A 26,024-nucleotide genomic window follows, 5' to 3' on the forward strand; every position below is an offset into this window, starting at 1 on the left:
GTTTGTTGGGAAGAGATGAAAGCAGGAGATTGGAGATGGTCTTACAGGATCTTGACTTAAATATCAATGATTTTTCTTTTCCCTTCTAGAATGTAATACCCTCAATGGACTGGTATCAGAAGTGTTTATCCGGTTCTTTGTGGAGACTGTGGGGCACTACTCCCTCTTCCTGACACACAGTGAGAAGGGGGAAAGGGCCTTTCAGCGAGAGGCCTTCCGAAAGTCTGTGGCCTCTAAAAGCATCCGCCGTTTTCTTGAGGTTTTTATGGAGTCTCAGATGTTTGCTGGCTTCATCCAAGACCGGGAGCTAAGAAAGTGCCGGGCAAAGGGTAAGGCCACAGGCACTGGGATGGGGAGCTGTAGGCCTTCTTCAGAACTCAGAATAACTAGGCCTTGTAGGGCATCAAGGGCCAGACCTCCTAACTGCACTTTTCTTCTGATAGAAACTTGTAAATTAGTTCTTTTTCATTATTATTATTATTATTATTATTATTATTATTATTATTATTATTATTTTGAGACAGGGTTTCTCTGTGTAGCTCTGGCTGTCCTGGAACTCGCTCTATAGACAAGTCTGGCCTTGAACTCAGAGATCTACCTACCTCTGCCTCTCGAGTGCTGGGATTAAAAATGTGCATCAATATCCCCGGCTATTTTTTGTTTGTTTTTGAGAAAAGAGCCTGGCTGGTCTTGAACCCTAAAGAATCTTACTGTCTTAGGCTCCCTTGTTTGGGGGTTACAGATGTGCAATACTACAACTGACTTGGAACTCTATACTTTTTTGTCCCAGTAAACCTTCACAAGACATGCCCAGCTGGGTGTGGTAGCCATGTCTGGAAACCTAGTACTTGGGAGGTAGAGGCAAGAGTTCAAGGTCCTCTTCAGCTATATATTGAGTTTAGGACCAGTGTGGGCTGCATGCAGCCATCTCAAAAAAGAAAAAGGCAGGCTTCTGAGGACCCAGGAGTTGTGAAGTCCCTTGGAAAGGCCTGGGCCATCTGCCTTGGGTTGCTGGTGGTTCCATTTAAAGCTGCTGGTTATCCTGCCTCTGAATATTATACCAGCCAACTGGGTCTTCCTTATCTCATCAAGAGCTTTACATCTAACCTGTTTCTTTTTCCCACTTGTTAACCATTTAGCTTAACAAAGCTTTTTGGAATAGCATGGTGGAGCAATCTAAAAGAAGGTAGAGGTTTCCACACAGGGGCCATTCTGAAGCACAGAGCAGCTTTACTGCAGTGCACCATCAGGCATGGGCAGAGGTGGGAGTCAGGCTGTGGAAGACTTCTTGTTCTCAGTAGTGAACACCTGTGAGATGTCATTCGTAATCATTGTAGTGAACCAGCCAGAGTTCTGATATGATGTTCCCACCAGACATTAGACTAGATGTCTGCCTTTTCCCTCTTGCACCTCCACTGCGTGGTTCATCATACATTCATGTCTCCATTGTTCTTTCCCTCATACCTGCTGTTCTTTTCTCTCAGGCCTCTTCGAGCAGCGAGTGGAGCAGTATCTAGAAGAGCTCCCTGACACTGAGCAGAGCGGGATGAACAAGTTTCTCCGTGGGTTGGGTAAGTTACTTATTACTGATGGAGATAGTCAGGGAGAGCTGTCCCCTAAAATACTGTGAATCTATGCACCCATGAGTTGGTTTTTAGTACATGCCTCCCTTTTATTCACATGTGAGCCATGAGTGATAGCTATCTTTGTTCTTGTAATGTCTAGAAATTTCAATGCCAGAGTGCCAGTCCTACAGGGTCCCAGTCCTTCAGGGAGCTCAGCCAGTGTGATCTCAGGACTTTTTAAAAAGAAACCAAAGCCAGAGATGCAGGTTTTTCCCAAAGTCTCAGTGGCTGATCTCAGTATCCTAAAGTAGTGTTTCCCCTACGTTACCAGAGCTGTCACTCCAGTCTGTCTAACTAGTCCTTTTGCAAAGAGAGGAAGGGAGGCAAGAAGGCATGGAGGTTGGAAGGGGTGTCATCAAACATTCTCACCTTTGCTGTCTCTGGCCCACAGGCAACAAGATGAAGTTCCTCCACAAGAAGAATTAAATGCCTTTCCCAGTAGCAGAGTTTAGTGCTTTGCAGAGCCTGGGGAGAGGGCCTAGCCTGGGACCCCATGGGCTGTTGTGACCACTCTGCCCCTACAGACCGCACCTCCAAGCCAGTCCACCTCTGCCTTCCTGCCATATCCCAGGATACTGTTTGTAAATAATCTGCTGTAAGCTTTCTTAACTGTTTTTGTAACACGCAAAGAGAATCTGGTAAAGATTTGTATATTCCCAAAGGGCCGGGTGCTTTCCTGCCTTGTCTGAGCATGGATGGAGTCTTGCTGGGTGCTGGTGACTGGCCAAGTATGTGCAGCTGACTGTCTCAGCCAAACCACTGATGTTTCCTGAAGGCTTCCGGCCTGCCTGCCTGAGGCCCCTGCTGCCAGTCTCAGGCCTGGAGAGCAGGTGCTGTCTTAATTATGTACAAGAAGACTATTTTGTGTTTTTAATCCTAGAGTTTCTATCTTCTTAGTAGTTTCCTATCCCCCAAGCCTCTGTTTCTGAAAGGCAAGGACCACTCTGCCCCTACTTGCAATGTAGAGCCAGGTACTTGGGCCTGGTCCTCTCTTGTTCCTTCCACCTTCTGACATGGTCAGTGAAGTCATGGGAAGCACAGCTCCCAGTCAGTGGTGGCCATGATGCGGTACAGGGCATTCTTCCTTCCACCATCCACAGATGTTCTCAATAAACTGTACATTATTTGTGCCCAAGAGTCCCATATGTTCTTTGGTTTCATTATCTAGAGTTTTCTCCAAAACAGGTAAATCTGGATGAAACACTGTCGTACAGGGAGTTGGGCAGTTGGTAGAGGGATTGATTTCATGTGGGTTACTGGCCATCCCTGAACTTGAGTTCTCAAAGTAGAATACATCTGTCACAGTTCTCTTTCAGCTTCCTTCTTTGGTAGCCCACTGCTCACTTGGCTGTTTCCAGTGATGGAATGAATGCTCTTTGCCCTTAGGTATCAAAATTAAGTGACATTATTGGGTAGCCTGACAGTGGACAGTTAGCAGCCCAAGTACTGCTAACACTGGGCTTGGATTCAACCCTCACCCACTGCCAATGACTCCTCCATGTCACTCTGAAGTTTCTTCCATTAGCACCCTAAGTATGCATACAGAGAGTTCAGCTACATCCTACGGAAGAGGAAGGAAAGCAGGTTAGGGAACAAAGTGGCTTTACTTAGGTTTCCTACCCATCAAGGTCTTTGTAGAGACCTTGAATCCTAAGAGACACGTTATAACACTGGGTTTGGCAGGCTATGAACTGTAACATTCCCTGTCCTTGCACCCTAGCCTGTCTAAATGAGACAATCCCATCGTGGTTTCTTTACATCCTCACTTCTTTTCACTGATGCCTGTGCAGGCCCCAGCCTGTCCATGGGTACAACCTGCTACTTGCCTTAGAAAGTATGTGGAGGGTTTGTCTTCTGAGAAGGCAAGATTATCTTCTGAAAAAGCCTCCTACATAGTTGGCTCTCTGTCAAGAAAAAAAGGGGGAAAAATTGTGGCCACAAGTGTGGGTTTCCAAATGAGGCCAAGAGAGTATAACCAGAAAATTCATAGTTGGGTGTAGTCACCTCTAGTCCTCAGCTGTTAGCTCAGCCTGAGCTTCCTGACACAGTAAATTCCTTAGGAAAAACACCCAGTTCCCCAAAGGTGCATTTGCTGTCTGCCTGTCCCCACTCCCATTTCCTCCCTCTTTGATGTGTGCCCAAAGAACCTCCAGACTATATAATCAGACTGCAAACTGGAGGTGTAAACTTCGTTAAGTTCTGAAACTTTTATTTTTAAAATATAGTGCATTTTAGGGCTGGAGCAATGACTCAGCAGGTAAGAGCACTGGCTGTTCTTCAGAGGATTCAGGTTCAAATCTCAATACCCACATGGTGGCTCAAAAGGATCTGTAACCAGCTCCAGAGGATCCAGTGCCCTTCTGGCCTCCAAGGATAAGCATAACCTGGAGCTGAAGCACTCATCTAAATTCAGAAAATCCCACATTGGTGCCTGATGGTTTGGGGTGGACCATGCAGCAAGCCTGGTGTGGGGCTGGTGGAATGTACTGAAGGCTCTCCAGGTTCTGATTTCACACACAATCTGGATTCCCTAATTCAAGGATTCTCAATCCTAGCAGATTATCAGATCCAATTCTTTTTTCTTCTTTCTTTTTTTTTTGGCTTTTTGAGACAGGGTTTCTCTGTAGCTTTGAGCCTGTCCTGGAACTTACTCTGTAGACCAGGCTGTCTTTTTTTTCTTTTCTGAGACAGGATTTCTCTGTGTTAACAGCCTAAACTGTCCTGGAACTCACTCTGTAGACCACACTGGTATCAAACTCACCACCACCACCCGGCTCAAATCCAACTCTTTTAACAGCAACATTTTACTATCACGTGAAACTCATAGCTAACATGACTTATACAAATCTTACTGTAATATAGAAGTGTTTTGGTATTTACTTGTGTTTAAATATGTACACTAGGAGCTACAAGCCACATGCCTAAAACCTGTACATAGAATTACTGTGATGGTTACATAGACAAATGTTACAGATCCTACTGAATAGTTGTCACTGATTAAGGTTCTGAAATGAACCTTAAGCTTACTGATTCGTCGAGCCTGGCTAGTCAGTGAGCCCAAATACTCCCTGTGTCTATCTCCCTAGTGCTGGGATTATAGACATATACCACACCTGGCTTTTTACATGAAGTGGAGACACTTGTTCATTTCAAAACTTAATAACCATGCACAACACCATGTACAACTGTCTTTATTGAATTAAGGCTCTTGGCTAGCCAGGCCCGCTGACATACACCTGTGATGAATTCTTGGGCATATAATGAATTAAAAGCTAGCCTGGGCTACATGAGACCATCTCAAGATCAAAAATGGGGTTTGGGGAGAGGTCCGTGGCCCTGTCTCCTGCAATGTATGTCAATTTCTAAAATGCAGAGTAGTCTGCACTACTAGCTATTTGCAATGTTCTATTTTGTTCATTAAATAACCATGCTCTGGTAGGCTCTTTAGAAACTATGATTTGTAAAGGGAATGTTTTGAGATCAAAGATCGTTTACTAATTAACTAAAACTGGGGAGTCAGACATCAGGGTAAGAATCTGAATGATCAGAGAAGCGGAAGCAAAGCAACCTGTGACACACACACCCCCAATGTTCCTCCACCCAAAAGAGCCGAGACCTTCTCTAAGCTCTGCCCTACTATCTGTCCTCAAAACCTCTATAGTTAATTTTGGTCAGTTAGTAGCTAGCGCCACCCTGATTCAAAGCAAATTTTGGCAGTCTTGGGAGCATCAGTATCAAAGTATCACACAACAGATTATAGTTTAGTGATAAGGGTACTTGCTAGGCACAATCCCCAGCATTGTTCAAGTTATAGATCCTTGCCAAAAGAATCAGGAATTCCACAGAAATTTAAATGAACAAACGAGGAAAGAGAATGGCACAAGCTGACTCAAATGAGAAAAAATAAAGGCTTTACCATGTGGACAGGGTAGGATCTAGCTTTTAGATATCATTGCAGTAAGAGATATTCTAGCCTAAAAAAATTATGTATATTCAGCCTGCATGTATGACTGTGGCCAGAAGAGGGAAGCACATCTCACTATAGATGGTTTTGAGTAACCATGTGATTCCTGGGAATTGAACTCAGGACCTCTGGAAGAGCAGTCAGTGCTCTTAACCTCTGAGCCATCTCTCCAGCCCAAAATAGTCTAGCTTTACCTGCTCTCCCTTATACTTCATGTGGTACATTATAACCTCAGCTCCCTGTCTTCAGGTATGGCCTTCACTATGGTAAGATAACTATTTCTATGGTATACCTTAGTGACCATTCTGCCAATGCCTGTGGCCCCTCCCTCACTCCTGTCTTTTACATCAACCTAAGTTAACTGTCTTAGTATATTTTCAGAGGTTAAAGTATTTATTTCCACTTCATATTTCCATGTCTTTTAACTTTTTAAAAATGTAGAACTCCAGGTGTGGTGGCACCTACCTTTAAAATCCCAGCACTCAGGAAAAAGAGGCAGGCAAAGTTCAGGGCCAGCCCAGAGAAATGCTGTCTCAGAAAAGAATAAAAACATGCACTTTCTGTGTAAGCACTTCACCAGCTAACTCCCTCATTGCTTTTCTTAGTTTAGGTCCCATAGCAAGCTTCTTGTCCTTCCACTCTGTGGAAACCCAGGGCATGGAACTCATGCCAGCCAGGTCAGTTTTCCCTCCTACTGTTTGCTTTTTTTTCTTTTTAGTTCTAAAGCTGCCCTCTTCCTGTTTTGAAGGAATTTAGAAAACAGCATTCAAACTTTGGTTCGCATTGCTCTATGGAATTAGACCATTTTTGTTAACCCTCAAATGAGTTACACAAATAGTGACTTAAAAGTGGAAAAAGATGAGCTGGCCAGATTGCCCAGCAAGTAAAAATGCAATCCACTCCCTATGCAATCCCGATGATTTGAATTAATTCTAGGAACTCATGTACAAGTGGAACAAGACTACAAAATTGTCCTGACTTCCACATGCATATGCACCCCATCATACACATGCCACTTTAACACATTCTTACCAGGGGTGACATACACCATCACTGTTAGTGTTTATGCTCCTAGACTTGAATTTTTCTATAAACCAAGAGAACCTATGTCCATCGTTGATAAGCTTCTGACACCCTTTCCCTATCAAGTTTCCCTCCCAACTTGTATCTTAATATGCAGTATGCACCTAGTTACTGAAGCAGCTGGGCATACACTATCTCCTTTACTCCCAGTTTTTACAAGTATAGACAATTTTGCTTTTTTAAGTCCAAAGTACTCTGAACATAAGCGCTTTCATCTTTTGGATAGTTGAGACTTCACTTATGCCACACAGTAAGCCATTGTCTTCTGCCTGCAGGAAGCTTATTGAACTAGAGGAAAACGGTACTTGCGACACTTCCTGGATGGGCAAAGTGCTGCAGTGGTTGAGACAGTGAGGGGGCCTGAGCTCTGGGTCCTGCCTCTGTAGGAGGACATCTCCAGCAGAGATGGCTTAAAGATACCAGAGGTCTACAGCTCTTGGACTAGTACCAACAGGAAAGTACATGTACTTTAATTTGGCCAGTTCTGACAGCCTTTTACAAACTACGGTGCAAACTAAACATTATCTATAGATTTATAAATTAATAAATTTATAGTATGATGGCATAAACCATATACACCCGAAACTTTTAAAAGGTGAGGCCTGGTTCAGACCCCGTCATTAGGTGATAAGAGACATGTACCAATGGAAGCTCTGTGCCAACTTCAAGTTGAGAGCTCTAACTTCTGCATGCACCCCACAGAAATTATGGGCAGCAGTGCCAATTCCCCCTTCAGAAGTATGCCAACAAGCTGAATAGCTCAGTTCTTCACATCAGTCATAGCTTCAGTTTTTTGCTACTGAGTACCTTTTGTCTGGTCACCACATAAAACCAAGACCATACTCAAAACTTCATGCTTAGCACAGGTTGTATTGTTTCTGAACAGCTTTTACCTTCCACACTAAACTGAAATGTGTAGTGCTATTTTTTTAAAGCCTTGAAATTGAAATAGCATTTATTCTGACTGAATTTTCAGCCTTTGATCCCTTTTGTAAAATGACAAACTCCTGGGTGTACACTGAGTAAAAGCAGCTGAAACCATTGCCACTAAATCTAAAAGAGTATCATACTTGCAGGTAATTATGCTCCCTGGATACCAGAGTTGAGACTGGAGCCCAAAGTCCTCTTCCCCAGTTTTCCATGCCAGTCTGTCCAGTTAGCACCACTCCCAACTCAGTAATCAAGTTCCATCCCATTTTGTTTTTCTATTTCAGAGTCTTAAACTCTTCCTTCCCACCCTATTTTCTTGGCCCTGCTCTAAGCCTCCTAGTAGCCCAGTCCTGAGCTACCTAGCCATTGTAGCAAACTTTAAAAAAAAAAAAAAAAAAAAAGCCAGGAAACTGTTGGCAATAATCTAGACTGCAGAACTTCAGATTTTCAGAAAATTAACCCAACCTGATTTCTAGTCCTTGGGATTTTTTTTTTTTTTTGAGATAGGCTATTTCTATTATGTAGCTATCATGAACTCTACAGAGCAGGCTGACCTTGAACCCAAAAGACCCACCTGCCTCCAGAATGCTGGGATTAAGGAATGTGCTGCCACGCTCATGTAAGATTTTTCTTTGTGATACATTTTGGGCTGAAAGTAATGATGTTATCAATTCTTTGAATAGCAAGACCCATATAGCATACATAGGAACATATGAATTTACAACTGCTGGGATCCAATCCACTTGCGTGTACACACACACACACACACACACAGAGATTGTGAGGTTGGACTACTTATGTCTACCACACTGTGACTATATGGAGTCCATACCTCACCTCTTCCTAGGACCTGTTTGTTAGGCAGGTCCCAGCATACTGACAAAGATGTACAGAAATGGAACTCAAGAACTTACACTCAGACCACTTGGAAAATGTTAGCATTTAATTAACCTCCCTGGGTGGCTTCAAGCCACCAGGACACAGGCACCTCCAACACCCTTTATCTTCTCTTCAGCTCTTCTGCTGAAAAATTTGGCTTTCACGATGACAGGCTGCTTAGGGAGCTTTCCCTTCCCCAGAACTTTGTAGTAGCCCTAGACGAAGACAAAAAGATTCTTAATACACTACAATGGCCTCATAGAGATCCACCAACACATTTCCATAATGCTGGAATTAAAACATGCATTATCATGCGTGGCCCCTGGTAGGACATGTTTCTGATCTGGGCACTAACAGGGACACTGAAGACCCCTACCAGTGAATCAAGACCAGCAGATTCTCTTCGAGAACTCTAGCACACCAGGACAAGCACCATGTCAGGATGTGACTCTAGTCTCGGCTAAATAAATACCTCCCCAGTCCCTACCAGTTACCTCTACTAAATGTGGATCACTAAATAGGCTGGGAATGGAATTAGTTACCAGCCTATGATCTGGGTCTCTGCACTTAAGCAATAATGGGGGGCGGGCACATTCTTTTTATAGACAATATAGGGCCTTGAAGTAACACTGGGACTTAGTTAAACTGCAAGGGCCAAGCTGTGCCCTAAGACCATTCTGAACCAACTATACAGCTCAAGTTAAATTAAAAAGGAAACCTGGTAGCATCAGCATAACTGTACTGAAACTTATTTGCTGAAAGCAATACTCTAATATTCTTGTTAGAAATGAAAGCAAATACTTGATGGGTGTGTTCTCTGAACTCACAATCCCCATGTGGGGATCAAAGGGAAGGGGAAGAGTTCTATTTGGGACCAATTCAATTCCCTGCAACAGTTCTACTAACATGTGGATTCTCTAATCGGTAATGGCCAAATATATATATAAAAGTTTGGCTCCAGAGGAGACAAGGTGGATTAAAATTCACTCACTGATCGCACAACATCAATGATGGGAGCAGCTCCAGTCTTGTTCTTTGCAGCATTGACGCGTGTCTGCTCACTGACCAGTGTCCACAATTTATCCAGGTTGACAGTCGGACAGAAGCTCTGGTTCCTCTTTAAGTGGTAATGTCTCATACCAACTTTCCCAAAGTAACCTGGATGACTGGGAAGGGAGAGCAACCATCTTCAGAGCCTCACTCCAAGCAAGCTGATCTTAGTAGTTATCTCTTTCTACTCCAGTGTAAATTTTCCCTGTTGTAAATTTTGACATAGCAGACACCTGATATAAACTTTTAGCTAAATCGTAAGTCTCTGAAGAAGTCATACCATTCACTAGCATCCCCTTAAGAGGTTACCTAAAGGGCATCCTGTAATGGCTGGATAAAGCCAACCCAACCTCGAATCTGATGCATGTCACTAACCTGGTGACTGACTGTGCCAGAAAGTCCACAGCCAGTGAATAAGGTCAGCAGTTATTCTTCGAGGACTCTAGCACACTAAGGCAACAACCAATACCTGAGCGTGACTCTAGCCTCGGACAGACTCATTTCAAATCAAGCGTTTACTTGCTAAAGCTGGCAATAACCAACGTCATGAAACCGACTTCCGCAGGGAAGCTGTTCCAGGTTATCCCTTCTGCCCCTACCTCCAAAGCCGCTGCTGCCAGTTAAAACCCACCTCCAAGAAACACTCACTATTTGTCGAAGTTGATCCTGTGGTGATGCATGCCTCCAGCGTTACCGCGGCCTCCTGGGTGCTTGCGGTGTTTACCTGCAGGCATGCAAAGCTACATGGCTATCAGCAGTCTCTAGGTGGTCACGTGCCCCTGCCTTTTTTGTTCTCAGTCTACAATCCATTTTTAAGCATGATTGTCCAAGTCTCAAGGATAAAAGAAAGCTTTTTGGCATTCCACCATCACAGTGCTCTGTGTTTATGTTTCACTCCACTACCAACATAAAATTATCTTAAACTGGATTAGAGGGTCTTCAAATAGGGAAGCTGCTGTTCCATCTGAGTGGCAACAAATGTCTTCCTCGACTCACTGCTGTTTATTTCCCAAGTAAGTACCCAAAAAACAGCGCAAACAAAGGCCTACCATGAGAGGAGGCCCACACTTACCGATGCGGCCGTGGCCGTGGCTCACGTGGCCCCGGAGTTTCCGGGTCTTCCTCAGTCTGGATGGCTGTATGGGAAAACAGTGCAGTTGTTAGGCCTATGGAAAGGGGAGTCAGGGGTGAGCAACGCCTGTTGCCTTTATTGTGCCTGCAATCAAGGACTTGCCTTCTGGAGCATTCAGCAAGGTTGAGGTTACCGACTGGGACGGCGCCCGGACGCCCAGGCCCGCGTGTCTCAGCGATCCGAACCCCGGCTGGAACACGCGGCCCCAGGATCCTCGCCCCAGACCCACGCGTGCCATCCCGCCCCGCAGGCTACGCGCTGCTACGAAGACGCGCTAAGATCGGGGCAAGCAGCTGAGAGGTAGGGAGGTAGAGCTCCGAACCGCCGCGAGGAAGCGGAGGCCAAGAAAGGAAGACCTACCATGGCGGCAGCAGAACGGAAAGAGGGCGACACCCGCGAAGTCTCGCGAGGTTAGCAGGCGTGGGGGCGGGACCAATGCCTCATTTCCGGCCAGGAGGCTGGTATCGGGCGGGGCTTGACGTCACCGGCTTCCGGCGCCCGTCCCGTACGGGAGGGTTGGGTGGCATGGTGGCTCTCGTCACTCCGAGCTACCGGAGCGAGCGGCGCCATAGGGCCGGCGTGTTCAAATTACCTTGTTCTCTTCGGGTTTTGTTGGTTGCTGACGCCTGGCCGCTGTGAAACATAAACACCACATTTAAATTTTCTTCAGAACCTGGCCGCTATACTCTTAGTCACTTGGACCCGAGGTTCCCAGCTCAGTGTGCTCCTGATACATGCAGTTCCGCTGTGGGTCTTCTTGGACCTGTTTTGTTGGTTGGTTCCTTGAACCACCACACACAATCTTGCATGTAATTCTCTCTCTCTTTCTTTTTTTTTTTTTTTTTTTTTTTTTTTTTGGTTTTTCGAGACAGGGTTCCTCTGTGTAGTTTTGGTGCCTGTCCTGGAACTCACTCTGTAGACCAGGCTGGCCTCGAACTCACAGCGATCCGCCTGCCTCTGCCTCCCGAGTGCTGGGATTAAAGGCATGCGCCACCACCGCCCGGCGCATGTAACTCTCTTTCTTACCAAGTTACATTTGTCTTCCCAGTTGAACCCAAATCCTTCAAGGGTTCAAGGAAGTGCCCCCAAATGCCCTGAGTGTACCTATCCCTTAAGTCTGTTAATTTTTTTTTTTTTTGTCTTGATCTGTTAAAGAATATTCTAGCTGGGCGGTGGTCGTACACGCCTTTAATCCCAGCACTCGGGAGGCAGAAGCAGGCGGATCTCTGTGTGTTCGAGGCCAGCCTGGCTACAGGACAGGGACCAAAACTACACAGAGAAACCCTGTCTTGAAAAACCAAAAAAAAAAAAAAAAAAAAAGATTCCCTATTAGGACCCTTTCCTTTTCCTTTTTTAAAACACGCTCCTCAAAAGCAGAACATGCAATGGAAATCTTGTCCATTTGCTAGCTTCTTCTTCAGTGTTATTGTTGTTGGTTTGTTTGGGTTGTGTGTGTGTGTGTGTGTGTGTGTGTGTGCCTTTTGTTTGTTTTTTGAGACAGGGTTTCACTGTGTAGCCCTGACTGTCCTGGAACTCACTTTGTAGACAGGCTGGTCTCGAGCTCAGAGAGATCTGCCTGCCTCTGCCTCCCAAGTGCTGGGATTAAAGGCATGTATCCCCCCACCACCTGGCTCTTGTCCACTGTTTAATACATTACAATTCAGGCAGTTTGGCTTTAGCTACACCATTTCCTCAAGATTATTTTTTATTTGCTTGTTTTGAGACAGGGTCTTACTGTGTAGCCAAGGCTGGCCTGCTTGGGCCTCCTGGCTTCTGGAATTACACTCTTAAAAGGCTTGATAGGCATGATGATCTATAACTTTCTCACTTGGACTGTAATAGCACACCTGTTGTCCTTGTTCAGCTCCTGTTTAGGCAGGCATATTGGTGAGACTTTATGGGTACACCTGACATTCTTGGGAAACACTCATAGCAAAGCCTCTGCTCTCTGGCCCTTAACAACCTTTCTGTCCCTCTTCTGCAATGGTCCCTGAGCTGTAGGTATAGGAGTTGTTTTACAGATGTATCCAGAGGAACTGGACTCCACAACTCTACGTTTTGATTGGTTGTGATCAGTCTCTCTTTGCCTGTTGCAAAGAAATGTTTCCTTGAGGAGGGCTGAGGACTATTCCTATCTGTGAGTATAAAGACAACTATTTAGAACTACCCATGTCTTCACTAGCCATAGGTAGCTAGCTTTCCAGTACCAGTCATGATTTCCCTAAACTTAAAATTTGGATTTTCCAGTCCCAACTTCCCATGTTCTGAGATTTATGCATGTACTCTAAGATTCTGCTATCTCCAATAGCACTCCAGGCACAATGGTATTAGCCCCAACATCTTCAGAGTGCTTTGAAATTTACAAAATGTATTGGCCTGAGGATTCAGGACTGTTAGCTTCATTGTATGCATGAGACAAAAGACACAGAAGAATTATATGACTTGTCAAAGGTTATATAGTTGATAAGAGACAGAGCCTGGGCCTAGACTTAACCTTTCTCTCTCCAGATCCCCTGTTTTTACCTCAGTGACCACTGCCTTTCTGACCTCACAACATTATGATCATCTCTCCCTCGTCTCACAGGCATTAATCATATACTGCCTGTAACCAGCAGAAGGAGGGGTTTGAGAGCAGGGATCAAGATCTAAGAAGAGACTTTCCACTGTCTGATAAGTGTGCAAGTGAAGAGCCAAATTACTTAGAAATTACCACTGGGAAAATGACCTGTCAATGGAGGTAAGCTGGGAAGAGCCTTGGGAATGGAAAGTAACATCAAGTGAACTTTAATGGGCCCTGGATCAAGGCTCAAGTCAGGGCAAAGGGCAGAGGTAGAATCCTGTTTCTGAATAGTTTGCCAAGTTCTTTGGTTATAGAGAAGCTACATCCTCTCCTAGGGACACCTGGCTGAACAGAACCCCTCCTGAGTGAGTCTAGGACTCACTGTTGGCTTCTGTACTCTCCTAATAATCTTAGTGATAGTTTGCTCTCTAGAGGGAGTATTTTGGGAATTTGTCCAGCTGTGGTTTTTCTAGACAGATCCCTTTCTTCCTCACAGGGTGACTGGTTGACTCATGGCTCCTGTGCTTGTTCAGCAAAGTCAGCTTCAGGTTTACCAGCGTGACAAACGGAAAAGGCTCAGTTCTGTATCTGCAAAGTTGAATAGCAGCCAGAGGTTAAGATATTAGGTCACCTCTCACTCCCCACCGGGAAGATGGGACATGACCTTGAATGTGACCCATGAGAATTGCCCTTTGTGACAATTCTATGAAGTCCAGCACAGCCTTGTGACATCGCAGGCATTTGAGCTACTGGAGAGGGTCAGGGCTCAGAAAATACTTGTGAAATGAAGCGAAGGGAGATGATGCCAGGCAGCAGTCACCTGGTGAGCCAGGTAAATCTCAGACCTCTCTCCACGTGGTCTTGGGAACACACTGTCATCTGAAAGAGTGCCCCGGTGGCCTCTTTCTCTTTGTCACCTCGCTGGGTTCCTGATTTTCCTTTGTATTTCAGACAACAGCTATTCTTCTTCGAAGTATGAACACTTCAGATCTGTTGTCTCTGCAGTCATCATCATCTTTTGTTAGATCTGTTCTTATTTATGTGTATGTATGATTGTCTGTGTGAGCAGATGACGTGTGCAGGTATCTGCTGAGGCCAAATGGAGACACTGGATTTCCCTGGAACTGGAGTTCCAGGTGGTTGTGAGCACCCCAGTGAGGGCACTGGCAACTGAACCCTGATCCTCTGGAAGAGCAGCCCATTCTCTTAAGCACTGAGGCATCTCTACAGCCCCAAGCCTTGTCTTTTTTCATCTTTAATTGGACATTTGGAAAAGAGACTACTAGCCTGGCATATACCACAGGTCTTTAGTCCCAGTACTGGGGAGGCAAAGACATGAGGATCCCTTCAGGGCCAGTCAAGGCTACATCGTGAGACGAGAGAGAGAGAGAGAGAGAGAGAGAGAGAGAGAGAGAGAGAGAGAGAGAGAGAGAGACTACTATTAATTCAAAGTAGGGAGAGCCAGGGTCTGTCACTTTTTTTTTAATGTGAGAAGTATAGTTTTATTCTATAAGGAGTTTGAAAATGTATATGTAATAGGAAAAATATAACATTAAAAGGAATTCTTAAAAGTATAGACATCTCAAATCATACTACCTCACAAAGCTTTATATCATTTTTCAGGTCATGGTTACATGAAAACATAGCTGCCTGCAGAGGTGATGATCACAGTATGTTAATCTGTGCATGTGTGTGTGTGTGTGTGTGTGTGTGTGTGTGTGTGTGTATGTATGTATGTGTGTGTGTGCATGTATGTGTGTAGGGGTGTATACCACACATACATGGAGCTCAGAGGAGTAGTTTACCTATAGGTGTCTTCTTTTGCTCTCTGCCATAGTCTCTTGAGACAGGTCTTTTACTGGACCTGGAGCTTGAAGTTTTGACTAGGCTTGGCTGGCCATTGAGCTCCTGGGATTCACGCATCTTCATCCCCCAACACTTGGGTTATAGGCATGCATGGCCATTTATAGCTTTTGTTAATTTGTGGGTGCTAGGGAGTCAGACTCCGGCCCTCAGGCTTTCACAGCAGACACCCTTGACCACTAAGCCATCTCCACTCACCCTATGTTAATCCTTTTGTAGTCTGCATTTTATTTAATTCCTTGACGTTTTCTGTACCATTGCCCAGTAAGGAGGATTTGTTCATCTTATTTCTCCTGGTGCTAGGAACTGACCCCAGTGCCTTGAGCATTCTAGATAAGCATTGAGCTGCAACCTCAGCCTTGCAGATTTGTTTTCAACAGCTGAAGAGGAATTTGCCTTCAGTGTGTGCTATAATGTTCTAAGCTATTTTCTTGTGTATTTTGTTTTTGTGTTTTGGTTCTTACTATATTTGTTGCTAGAGACAAAGCTGCACTGAACATTTTGTATAATTAACTTTATTCCTTTTTTTTTTTTTTTTTTTTTTTTTTTTTTGAGACAGGGTTTCTCTGTGTAGCTTTGCGCCTGTCCTGGAACTCACTTGGTAGCCCAGGCTGGCCTTGAAATCACAAAGATCCGCCTGGCTCTGCCTCCCGAGTGCTGGTATTAAAGGCATGCGCTACCACCACCCGGCTGAACTTTATTCTTTTGACCAATAACTTGTTTAGAATAAAATCCTAAGAGAGAGATTACTGGAGTATAGGGTATGAACATTTTTGGGATTGATTTTATGTTGCTGTTTTTTAGATGGATTGTACCAATTTGTACATCAACAGTATGTACAGTTTCTAATTCTTTTTCAACTTGTTGATGCTCAGAGCTTTGGTTTGCCCTTTCAGTGGTTTTGGATATATAGTATTTAGGGGGAAATCCATAGGCTTAACAGGTGGAGTTTTCTAAAGCACAAGGCAAAAACCAAACAAAAGCCATTTTGAGGATTACTGATTACTAGTCACCTTTCCTTCCCATGTTGAACTGAGTTTGTTTTTAAATCTTATTGTACTACCTGACAAATACATCCCTACAAGCTTGTCGGAAGCTGGGATAGAAAACTCTGCCATTCAAATCCACAAAAGTAAACTGTGAAGAGAATTCTCATATCTTAGAGACCAGTTTATCAAATAGTCCAAACAAGAGAGGCTTAAATAGTTAGGTTTTAATTTAATTTCACAGGATTCAATTACTGCGAACACAGAAGCGTGGTTTCATTTCGTTTCATTCCCTGCTCTGTTTTCACTAGCTGAATTCTATTGAAGAAAGGGCATGGTCTCCTTGAATGTGTTTTTCTAATCTTTGAATGAAAAAAATTAAGTATTATTCATTCAGTCGTTGGTTTAACAAGTATTGATTGGGTGTGTGCTCTGTCCTGACACTATACATAGATGCCAGGTGCTCAGGGGAAGATAGAATAGTGAACAAAGAGGACCAAGTCTTGCTCTAGGACTGGGACTGCAGAGTTGTCTCTAAGACAGACAGCAATCAAATGAAAAATGTGTGCTCTGCAGTCTAGCAGAGTGTGTATTCCCACTAATGTTTCTTGCTGGTGCCTGGGGAACTCTCAGCTCCTCTCCAGCACCATGTCTGCCTGCACACTGCCATATTTCCCGCCATGACGATAATGGACTGAAGCTCTGAAACTGTAAGCCAGCCTCAATTAAATATCTTCCTTTATAAGAGTTGTCGTGGTCATGGTGTCTTCACAGCAATAGAAACCCAAACTAAGACACCCTTTTGTAATGTTATTATTTCAGGTTACATTGATAGATGACTGAAATAGGTGCTGACATTTGCTTTCTGTGTATGACTGTGTGTGTGTTTCCTCAGTCGCTTCTCCACCTCCTTTTTTGAGTTAGCCAGTGAGCTCCCAGCTCTGCCCGGCTCTGCCTCCCAGCACTGGGGTTATTGGCCAAGACCTCCCTGCCCAGCTTTTACATGTGTTCTGGAGATTTCAATTCAGGCCTTCATGCTTGCATAGCAATGACTTTACCCACTGAGCCGTTCCTCTGTCTTAAAGGGCAAATAAACACCTAGATTCGGGTGTTTTGAAAAATGACAGTCACCTGTGTGCACACGCCTTTAATCCCAGCACTCGGGAGGCAGAGACAGGTGGATCTCTGTGAGTTCAAGGCCAGCTTGGGCTACAAAGTGAGTCCCAGGACATCCAGGGCTACACAGAGAAACCCTGTCTCGAAAAACCAAAAGGAAAAAAGAAAAATGAAGATTTGGTAACACTGGACACAAATTCTTTTAGGTGAGAACTTTACAAAGGAAAACTTCTTGCTTCCTGCAGAAACTGGAATTTGGTGTCCCTGGCTTAAGTATAATCTTCCAAACTGTGTCTCCTTCACTCTCAGGTCAGGAGCAAATGGACCAAGGAAAGGGGTATTCAGGGGCTCATCTCACTTTTCCCATCCTCAGATCAGAAACTTCCTGCTTAGATGTGCCTTTGACCTTCCGCTCTCAAGGAAGTACTTCACTTGCCTGTTGAGAAGAAGAGCGAAGCAGCCTTCTCTTCTCACCTTGTGAAGTGCTCACTGGTGATGGTGCCCATCTTCCCGAATGCCCAGGATTATCATGTGAGGTCTGATTCAGCAGTGTCTCCAAGTGTGACCTGTCAACCCTGAGGGGACCCTTTTAGGGGTTCACAAGTTCAAATGTTTTTCATAATAATACTGTGATCTTTTTACTGGGTTAACATTTGCATTATTGGTCACATTTCATCTGTAGTCGGGAATCAGAGAGGTGAGTCAGATTCTCAGGTCACAGTCTCTTTTATTCAGTTCAGGATCCCAGCCCGTGGCATGGTGTGACCCGTGTTTAGGAAGTCATCTCTGCTCAGCCAACCTTTTCTGAAAACACCTTCAACCCAGAGATGTTTCCATGGTGATTCTAAATCTCATCAAGTGGGCAATGAAACTTAACTACAACAGTTCCACACCTGTCCTCTTTTTTTTTTTTTTTTTAATTATTTTTTTAAGGATTTATTTATTTATTATGTATACAATGTTCTGCCTGCATGTATGCCTGCAGGCCAGAAGAGGGTGCCAGATCTCATTACAGATGGTTGTGAGCCACCATGTGGTTGCTGGGAATTGAACTCAGGACCTCCGGAAGAACAGCCAGTGCTTTCAACCGCTGAGCCATCTCTCCAGCCCCACACCTGTCCTCTTGATCCCCAACCACATCATTTGAAATTTCATTTTCATCTCATAATGCAACATTTACTCCATCTCTAAATATTCCCATAGTCTTTAAGTCTTCAGTCTTTAACATTGTTTAGAAGTCCAAAGAACAAAATCTCTGCTAAAATTCAGAACAAATCCTTAACATGAGCCTCTATAAAATCAAACAAGATGTATTCTATAATTCCAATGTACACGACACAGACTAGACATCTCCATCCCAAAAGGGAGAAATGGAACATACCAAGAAAAGGTCAGACCAAAGCTGAAATCCAGCAGGACGAATTCCTCATTCTGCAGCTCCATGTTCAGTATCTAGAGCTTGTGTGGGAATCATCCTTGCTCCAGAGGACTTGGGTAGTCTTGTCTCTCCAGCTCTGCTGCCTGTAGCACATAGACCTCTCCAATCCGTGCCTGCGACTTCCCTTGGCAAACTCCCAGGGAATCACCAACATTCTTGGATTTCCATTGCAAATTAGGCTTCACCTTTACAGCTTCATACAGTGGTCTCTCAGGGCCTCCTCCCAGGAGCTCTGATCCCGCCACACATTGCTTGGCCTCTGTCCTTCAGTAAACCTGGCACAACTCCCTACTTTGGCATCCTGCATGACTACAAAGCCAGTAACACATGGGCAGAGCTGCCAGGTTCTGCTGCCTGCTGTAGAATATTATTTTAAGGTGTGTTACTTTTGTTTATGTTGCATTTGTTTAACTCTGTGAAGCTGTGTTACTGTGCCTGTCTAAATCATCTGATGGTCTAATAAAGAGCTAAGCAGCCAATAGCAAGGCAGGAGAAAGAATAGGTGGGGCTGGCAGGCAGAGAAAATATATAGAGGGAGAGATCTGGGAGAAGTCATAGGCAGAGAAGGGGGAGGACTCCGGGGGTCAGCCACCCAGCTACACAGCAAGCCTCAGAGTGAGAGTAAGATTTACAGAAGTAAGAGAATGGGGGAAAGCCCAGAGGCAAAAGGTAGATGAGATAATTTAAAGTTAAGGAAAGCTGTCAAGGAACAAGCCAAGCTAAGCCTGGGCATTCGTAATTAAGGATAAGCCTCCGTGTGTGATTGATTTGGGAGCTGGGTGGTGGCCCCCCAAGAGCAGCAACAACAGCTGCCAAGTTAAGCCACCTTGAACCACAGTTGCATTGGCGCCTCTGTGTGCTGATCCCGAACAAAGACTTCCCTGGGCAGTTGTATTGGGCAAGAAACCCCTTCTGAATCTTTCTCAGTCCAGGTTCTCTCTTTTCAAGTGAATTTGCGTCTTCACAAGATGGAACCTTTCATGGGTGGAGTCTTGTCTTCAGGGCACATTGTTGTCAGAACAGTTTCTCATTAATGGTGCTAATCTTGTCAACAATTACAATGGCTTCCTAGCACCCATTTTATAACTTACAATGCCTCTCCCACTAACATGTTCTTTATATCCTTCTGCACAGTTTGATGCACGCTCTCTTTGTCTCTATCTCTGTCTTTATGTGTGGCACATCCCAACCCTCTGAGGGCAGAGGCAGGCGGCCTCTGTGAGTTCGAGGTTTTGATCTATATAGTGAGTGCTAGGCCAGCCAGGGCTGAGCAGTAAGGCACTATCAAAAATAAAAGTTATTTCAAGCCATAAAGTTTGAGAACCACCGATCTAATGTAATCAGCTCATCCACATACTTAAACTTCCTAGGAGACCCATTCACCTCTACTGGAGCTGCTCTGGTTGTTTTTAGGAATTCACCTCTCCTGGAGCTGCTCTGGTTGTTTTTAGGAAATAACTACCCTGACAGTGCCCACAGAACTGGAAGTGATATCCATCCTGTTGGGGGCACAAAGGTCCTTGCGCTCACAGATAGCACTAGGGAAATCAGGAATGTTAAACACTTGGGGTTGTCTTTTCAAGGGAAAAAAAGTATAATCTCTTTTCCACCCAAAAGGCTGGGAATGGAAGTGCCTAATAGCCTGGGTAATCCTTGCACTGTTAATATGACTAAGGGCTCTCCCAAGCTTCCACAAGTAGGACCAGAGGCATTCAATAGTCTAGGTGACCCTTGCACTATCTGTATGACCAAGACCACACCAGATCCTCCCCTAGGCCCTGAAGATAACACGTGTAGCCTATCTTCAGACCTCTTCTTCATGGAAGAAGTGACATGTACTTTGAGTTTTGATGTAATCATGCCTCCTGTGCACAGGGGATTGTGTTACACCAGAAAACTTTTTCCAAGTTGTACTGTACTGAAATATGCCTAAAATAAACTGCCAAGAGTCAGACTCTAGACGTTTGAACCAACACCAGCTGTTCAGTCTTGTTGTCGAGGCTTGTAGGACCGGATTTCCTTGCCTTACATGGATTATTGGTGTTTGCAGCGACCCCCACCACATCTATCTCTTCCTGGACCCGAGAGGCCTGGCCTCCCCAATCTCGTCACCCTTCTTCCTCAGTGGACTTGGCTCTTAAAGATCCAGACTTGCACAATTGCAGAGCCCCAGCCAGACTGGATGAAATAATTATTAATTACAAATATAAAAGTCAACACAAGCTCCTTTTGGTCATAGCTCTTCTGTGATTATAGAACCAGTCTTCAAACATGATAAAACCTATAAAACTCATACACCCAGATTAGCAATATTAATTGCATATCCAGATGAAGTTTTCACTAAACTAAATTTACCACTGTGATTTAAACATGCTAGCCACTTGTGTGGCTAAGTTTGGTAAACACACAATATATAATGTCCTACAGTGTCATTTAAAATCCATGTGACAAGACTCCATCCTTGGCATGTGTGCACCTCTTCTCTTTAATCTCAGATAAGTAAAACTGGTGTGAGCTGGATCTTAAGTTCAATACTGCCCCTAAAATCTTAGGGCAGACCTTAGCTTTACCTTTAGAAACACCACTATTAGAGCAAAACAATAATTAAACAAATTGTTAGAGGGCCTGAGAGATGGCTCATTGGTGGAGATCACGGGCTGCTCTTCCAGAGGGCCTGGGTTCATTTCCCAGCACCCACCTGGCAGCTGATAACCCTTTGTAACTTCAGTCCCAGGGGACTTGACACCATCTTCTGGTTTCTTTGGGCACCAGGCATACACCTAGTGCATAGACATACATGCAGACAAAACACCTATACGCACACAATAAAAAATTAAAAAACTTAAAAAAGCCGGGCGGTGGTGGTACACACCTTTAATCCCAGCACTTGGGAGGCAGAGCCAGGCGGATCTCTGTGAGTTTGAGGCCAGCCTGGGCTACCAAGTGAATTCCAGGAAAGGCACAAAGCTACACAGAGAAACCCTGTCTCAAAAAAACAAAAAACAAAACAAAAAAAAAAAAAGGGCTGGAGAGATGGCTCAGAGGTTAAGAGTACTGGCTGTTCTTCCAGAGGTCCTGAGTTCAATTCCCAGCAACCACATGGTGGCTTACAACCATCTATAATGAGATCTGGCGCTCTCTTCTGGCATACAAGTATACATGCAGGCAGAACACTGCATACATAATAAATAAATAAATCTTAAAAACTGTTTAAAAAAAAAAAAACAGGGCTGGAGAGATGGCTCTTACAGAGGACCCAGGGTTTGGTTCCCAGCACCACATCAGGCAGCTTTTAACTGTATATAACTCCAACTTCAGGGAATCTGTTGTCCTCTTCTGGCCTTGGCAGGCAACTGTATTTATGTGCATATACAAGTGTACACACACACACACACACACACACACACACACACACACAATTTAAAAATAAAAATGTTAAAAAAGATTATTTAGAACTCATGAAAAGCTGGGCGGTGGTGGCGCCCACCTTTAATCCCAGCACTCGGGAGGCAGAGGCAGGTGGATCTCTGTGAGTTCGAGGCCAGTCTAGGCTACAGAGTGAATTCCAGGACAGGCTCCAAAGCTACACAGAGAAACCCTGTCTCAAAAAACAAAACAAAACAAAAAAAAAAAAAAAAAAGAAGAAGAAGAAGAAGAAAGAAGAACTCATGAAAATCTGTATAAGGATCTCAGCCTGAGAACTTCCAACAATTCAGTGTGGTGACCGGTGTTTGAATCTGAACTCTGCCACTTTCTGTCTTTGTGCATTATCCTGCTTCTGAGAGCCTCATTTTCCACAGCCTGTACCTTCTGATTTAATTTGTGAAAGTGTCATAATCTCTACTTTCAAGGGTAGTTGTAAGGATTGATATGAGCATATAAACTTGGCATTTAGTACATTTTCAACCCTTTTCCAAAAGTAAACTTGGATCACCCTTGCCCACCAGTAAAGAGAGGCCCAGGTAGTTTAGGGCACTTTTAAAGCCCATCAAACCTTATTAGACACACAGAACCTAGCAAACACCCCTGGGATTTGTTTTCACAGTGAAGATGCTGGACCCTTTCTAGGCTTAAATGCAGAGTTAAGGCTGTGGGTCATGGATCTCTGAGGCTTTCCCTTCTTGTCCAGGAACTTCTGTCCCAAAGAATAAACCCCTCTGCTGTGTGTTTCACTTGTAGGGAGTGGAACTTGCTCGCTCTGCACGCTGCTTCACCCCTGAGGATGTCAGTGGAAAAGCCAAAGCCCCAGACACAGGCGCGGACATGGGCCCAGGCCTGGGTGTGAGCTTTCCAAGGCGGTCATTCTGCTGCACAGATGTATTCGTGGAGGCTGTGGCACAGACCTGCTGTCTGTGCCGACGGGACCTACGGGATGAGGGCTCTCGGCTGCTACCGTGCCAACATTTGCTCTGTAAGGACTGCTTCCAGAGTTTCATGCGGGAGTTAGGCCCTGTTACCAGGGCCTACGGGACAGTCCCAGATGGTAAGTACGAGAGAATCACATCTCAGTCTATGGGTCAGGCATCTTCCTGTTTCGTAGGAACCAAGCTTCAGGTGAAGAGAGAATTAGAATTTAGATGCCCAAGGGATACTCATTGCTGAAATCATCTCTAGAGAATCCAAGAGACAAAGCAAACCCTCTGGGGTTTGTAAGGTGGGGACTTTTCATCTTTGGGGTTCCCTTAAGTTGGTGGCAGACTAAGAAGCCTGTGATGATTTTGATTCGGGGTTTGACTGCTTCCATCTAAAGATGGAGAGATGTGTCTTAGTGTATGTAGCCTTCCTGGCAGAGAGAGAAGGGCTGGCCTCCTAGTGCTGGTCAGGGACAGATTTTGAATGGAACCATGCTGAACTATTCACTGTTGAAACTGCTGCCCAGCAGGGGGGAGCCAGTGCCTTACTCCTGAATGTCAGGTTTCCTAGGAAACACTCTCACTGAGAACTGTGAGGTCCTCAGGGACCAGAAGCAGGTCCTTCCTTTCAGTGTTCCTGGCAGGTAGTGTGGAAATGTGCAGGGGTAAGGGAAAAAAGGAGCGGTACCTTGGGCACCGTCTTTCATCTTTACTGTTTGGTTTTCCACAGTATATCCAAAGTGATTTGTAGCACAAACCTAGGTTTTCTTTGAGGTATCTTGGCTAAAAGTGGACTTTAAACGTGGATTTTGATTCTTTGAACCCATGGCAAGAAGCCTAATCTTTTTTAGTCTGCTGTGAGTTTAGAATACAGAGAAAATAGGGTATATTTTTAATTTTTCTTTTTTGAGTCAGGGTCTCATGCTGTTACTAGACCTGGGGTTACACCTGTTCCCCAACAAGTCAGGTTTGGCCACCCATCTTCCATAAACCAAATTAATAGTGAAAAGCAGAAACGAGATCTATTCAATGTGGCCACATTGGGAAGAGGCATAAAGAGATCTAGTCACTGACCAGAGAGAGGTAGGGTTTAAATCCAATGCAAGGGATATACGCAACTAAGCAGTCTGGTCAAGATGTTGGGCTCCTGTCCACCATGGTCTCAGCTCCTGTCTCTCTTGCACCCCTTCTGGCTGCCCCAGGCTCTCCTGTACCCCCTCTGGCTGCCCCAGGCTCTCCTGCACCCCCTCTGGCGCCCCAGGCTCTCCTGCACCCCCTCTGGCGCCCCAGGCTCTCCTGCACCCCCTCTGGCTGCCCCAGACTCTCCTGCACCCCCTCTGGCTGCCCCAGGCTCTCCTGCACCCCCTCTGGCTGCCCCAGGCTCTCCTTCACCCTCTCTGGCTGCCCCAGGCTCTCCTGCACCCCCTCTGGCTGCCCCAGGGCTTCAGTCATTCTTGGCGCTGGAGATTCCTAGATAAATTCTGATTTCTTAGGGCCCACTCTCTCAGTAGTCTGCTAACCAAAGAGAGGGCACCAGTGTCTCCTTAGAATATCTTCATTCTTGCCAGAATGCAGTTTACAGTGCTATAGCCCATGCTGGCCTGGAATTTAATATAGAGGCCAGGATAGTCTCAAATTCATGGCAATCCTCCAGCCTCAGCCTCCCATATACTGGGGTTGTAAGTTTGAGCTACCACACCTGGCTGTGTACTTTCATTTTTAAAACTAATATATGAGTTTTGAAGTTAAACTTTATTCATTAAATGTTGTAGCCCACTAGGTTTCCTAGTGGCTGTACCCAGCAGGACTGCCTAAGAGGTTGTTTGGACCACGGGTCTGAGTACCAGGTGTTTGTAAGGGTCTACACTTGACTGTAACCAGCAAGGAGGAGGTCTTTTGCTCCACCCCTTGGCATTGTTATAAATAGACCTTAGGAATAAAGTTTGGGGCAGATGGATAAGGATCCAGGCCCACCTGAGGCTATCCTGTGTTTTCTCTCCCCTCTTTATTTCTAACTAGGTCTCTTATTCCTCATTCCTTAAGAGTCCTTGGGTTAAATAATGGTGGGGGTGGTCCGCCACAATTAAATGTTAAAAACATATTGGGAATGGTAGTACACGTTGTTAATCCCAACACTTAGGAGGCAGAGGCAGATCTCTGTGAATTTGAGGCCAGCTTGGTCTATATAGGGAGTTACAGGACAGCCAGAAGTATATGGTGAGATCCTGTCTCAAAACCAAACCACTTTGTGTGTGTGTGTGTGTGTGTGTGTGTGTGTGTGTGTGTGTGTGTGTGTGTACATGTGTGTGAATTTGTGTGGATGCCGGAGACTGACAATGGTATGTCCTCTTTTGCCCTCCCACCTTAGTTTTTTTTCTTTTTTTTTTTTTTTGGTTTTTCGAGACAGGGTTTCTGTGTGTAGCTTTGTGCCTTTCCTGGAACTCACTTGGTAGTCCAGGCTGGCCTCGAACTCACAGAGATCCGCCTGTCTCTGCCTCCCGAGTGCTGGGATTAAAAGGCGTGTGCCACCACCGCCCGGCCCACCATAGTTTTTGAGACAGGGTCTTCTCTCACTGAACCTGGAGCAACTGATTAGCTGGATTGGCTGGCCAGCAAGTCCCAGGGGTCCTCCGGTCTCCACTCCCAAACATGGGTTCCAGGTGTATACTGCCATGCTCAGCTTTTTCATGTGGGTGCTGGTGTGCATCTTTAATACTTGCTTTCATCTTTAATAAATGGTAAAATTATATATACCAAAGAATTGTTTTCAATGATTTTCTTTATAAATTGTCACTAAATGTTTGATTTATATGCACTTTATATCCCCATATACCTGGGATTATATGAAAATTTCTCAGACGAAAGGAAAGAATTGAACAATTCTGGAAATATGGTAAATTTATAAAGACAGAGACTCTGGAAAGTGTGTTGCTGTCTAGGCTGTATATAAAAAACTCCTCACAAGGCCAGGTGCTGTTGATTGTGGCACCTGCAGTAGCCAAAGTCATAGTGTCAGAAAATAGAATGATGGTTCCCAAAAGCATAA

The 26,024-nt window shown here is 44.8% G+C and overlaps 3 protein-coding genes and 2 non-coding genes across 13 annotated transcripts in view; 2 read left to right on the plus strand and 3 right to left on the minus strand.

Annotated features, from left to right (window-relative positions):
* The window catches only part of Dennd2b (DENN domain containing 2B), a 192,730-nt gene extending 189,968 nt beyond the window's left edge, over positions 1–2,762 (plus strand). For all 7 annotated transcript variants that reach the window (XM_059269034.1, XM_059269044.1, XM_059269050.1 and 4 more), the window contains 3 exons: positions 90–329; positions 1,485–1,571; positions 2,017–2,762. In XM_059269034.1, the coding sequence (XP_059125017.1) occupies positions 90–329; positions 1,485–1,571; positions 2,017–2,051 (362 nt within the window). In that variant the 3' untranslated portion in view covers positions 2,052–2,762. The remainder of the gene's footprint in view (positions 1–89; positions 330–1,484; positions 1,572–2,016) is intronic.
* Positions 2,763–8,523: 5,761 nt separating this feature from the next.
* Positions 8,524–11,086, minus strand: Rpl27a (ribosomal protein L27a). 2 transcript variants are annotated; one of them, XM_059251557.1, is made up of 5 exons: positions 11,024–11,086; positions 10,604–10,667; positions 10,180–10,255; positions 9,473–9,647; positions 8,524–8,696 (listed from the first exon to the last, which is right to left on the minus strand). In XM_059251557.1, exons 1-5 carry the CDS (start codon positions 11,024–11,026, stop codon positions 8,568–8,570), a joined length of 447 nt encoding a protein of 148 aa, XP_059107540.1. In that variant the 5' UTR covers positions 11,027–11,086; the 3' UTR covers positions 8,524–8,567. The 2 variants fall into 2 exon arrangements, with proteins under 2 accessions (XP_059107540.1, XP_059107543.1); XM_059251560.1 differs by lacking the exon at positions 11,024–11,086 and having other exon boundaries at positions 10,180–10,271.
* On the minus strand, positions 8,812–8,942 carry LOC131903203 (small nucleolar RNA SNORA3/SNORA45 family). The gene has a single exon (XR_009377450.1). It is a non-coding gene; the product is annotated as a small nucleolar RNA SNORA3/SNORA45 family (small nucleolar RNA).
* On the minus strand, positions 9,894–10,023 carry LOC131903206 (small nucleolar RNA SNORA3/SNORA45 family). The gene has a single exon (XR_009377451.1). It is a non-coding gene; the product is annotated as a small nucleolar RNA SNORA3/SNORA45 family (small nucleolar RNA).
* Positions 11,087–13,279: 2,193 nt separating the features above from the next.
* Positions 13,280–26,024, plus strand: part of Trim66 (tripartite motif containing 66) — a 76,066-nt gene continuing 63,321 nt past the window's right edge. The window contains exons 1-2 of one of the 2 annotated variants that reach the window (XM_059269108.1): positions 13,280–13,400; positions 22,806–23,109. In XM_059269108.1, the coding sequence (XP_059125091.1) occupies positions 13,395–13,400; positions 22,806–23,109 (310 nt within the window). In that variant the 5' untranslated portion in view covers positions 13,280–13,394. Of the gene's footprint in view, positions 13,401–13,952; positions 14,056–22,805; positions 23,110–26,024 lie in introns of those variants that run through there. The other variant, XM_059269104.1, reaches the window with a different exon arrangement.

The sequence above is a fragment of the Peromyscus eremicus genome, chromosome 1 (genome assembly GCF_949786415.1).
Source record: "Peromyscus eremicus chromosome 1, PerEre_H2_v1, whole genome shotgun sequence".
Taxonomy (NCBI): Eukaryota; Metazoa; Chordata; class Mammalia; order Rodentia; family Cricetidae; genus Peromyscus; species Peromyscus eremicus.

Excerpts from the sequence above, each read along its gene's own strand:
- Rpl27a (XM_059251557.1), bottom strand. Across the intron at positions 10,256-10,603 it reads CCACGGCCACGGCCGCATCG|GTAAACACCGCAAGCACCCA; the intron begins GTAAGTGTGGGC and ends GCATGCCTGCAG. Across the intron at positions 8,697-9,472 it reads TCATTGATGTTGTGCGATCA|GGCTACTACAAAGTTCTGGG; the intron begins GTGAGTGAATTT and ends GTCTTCGTCTAG.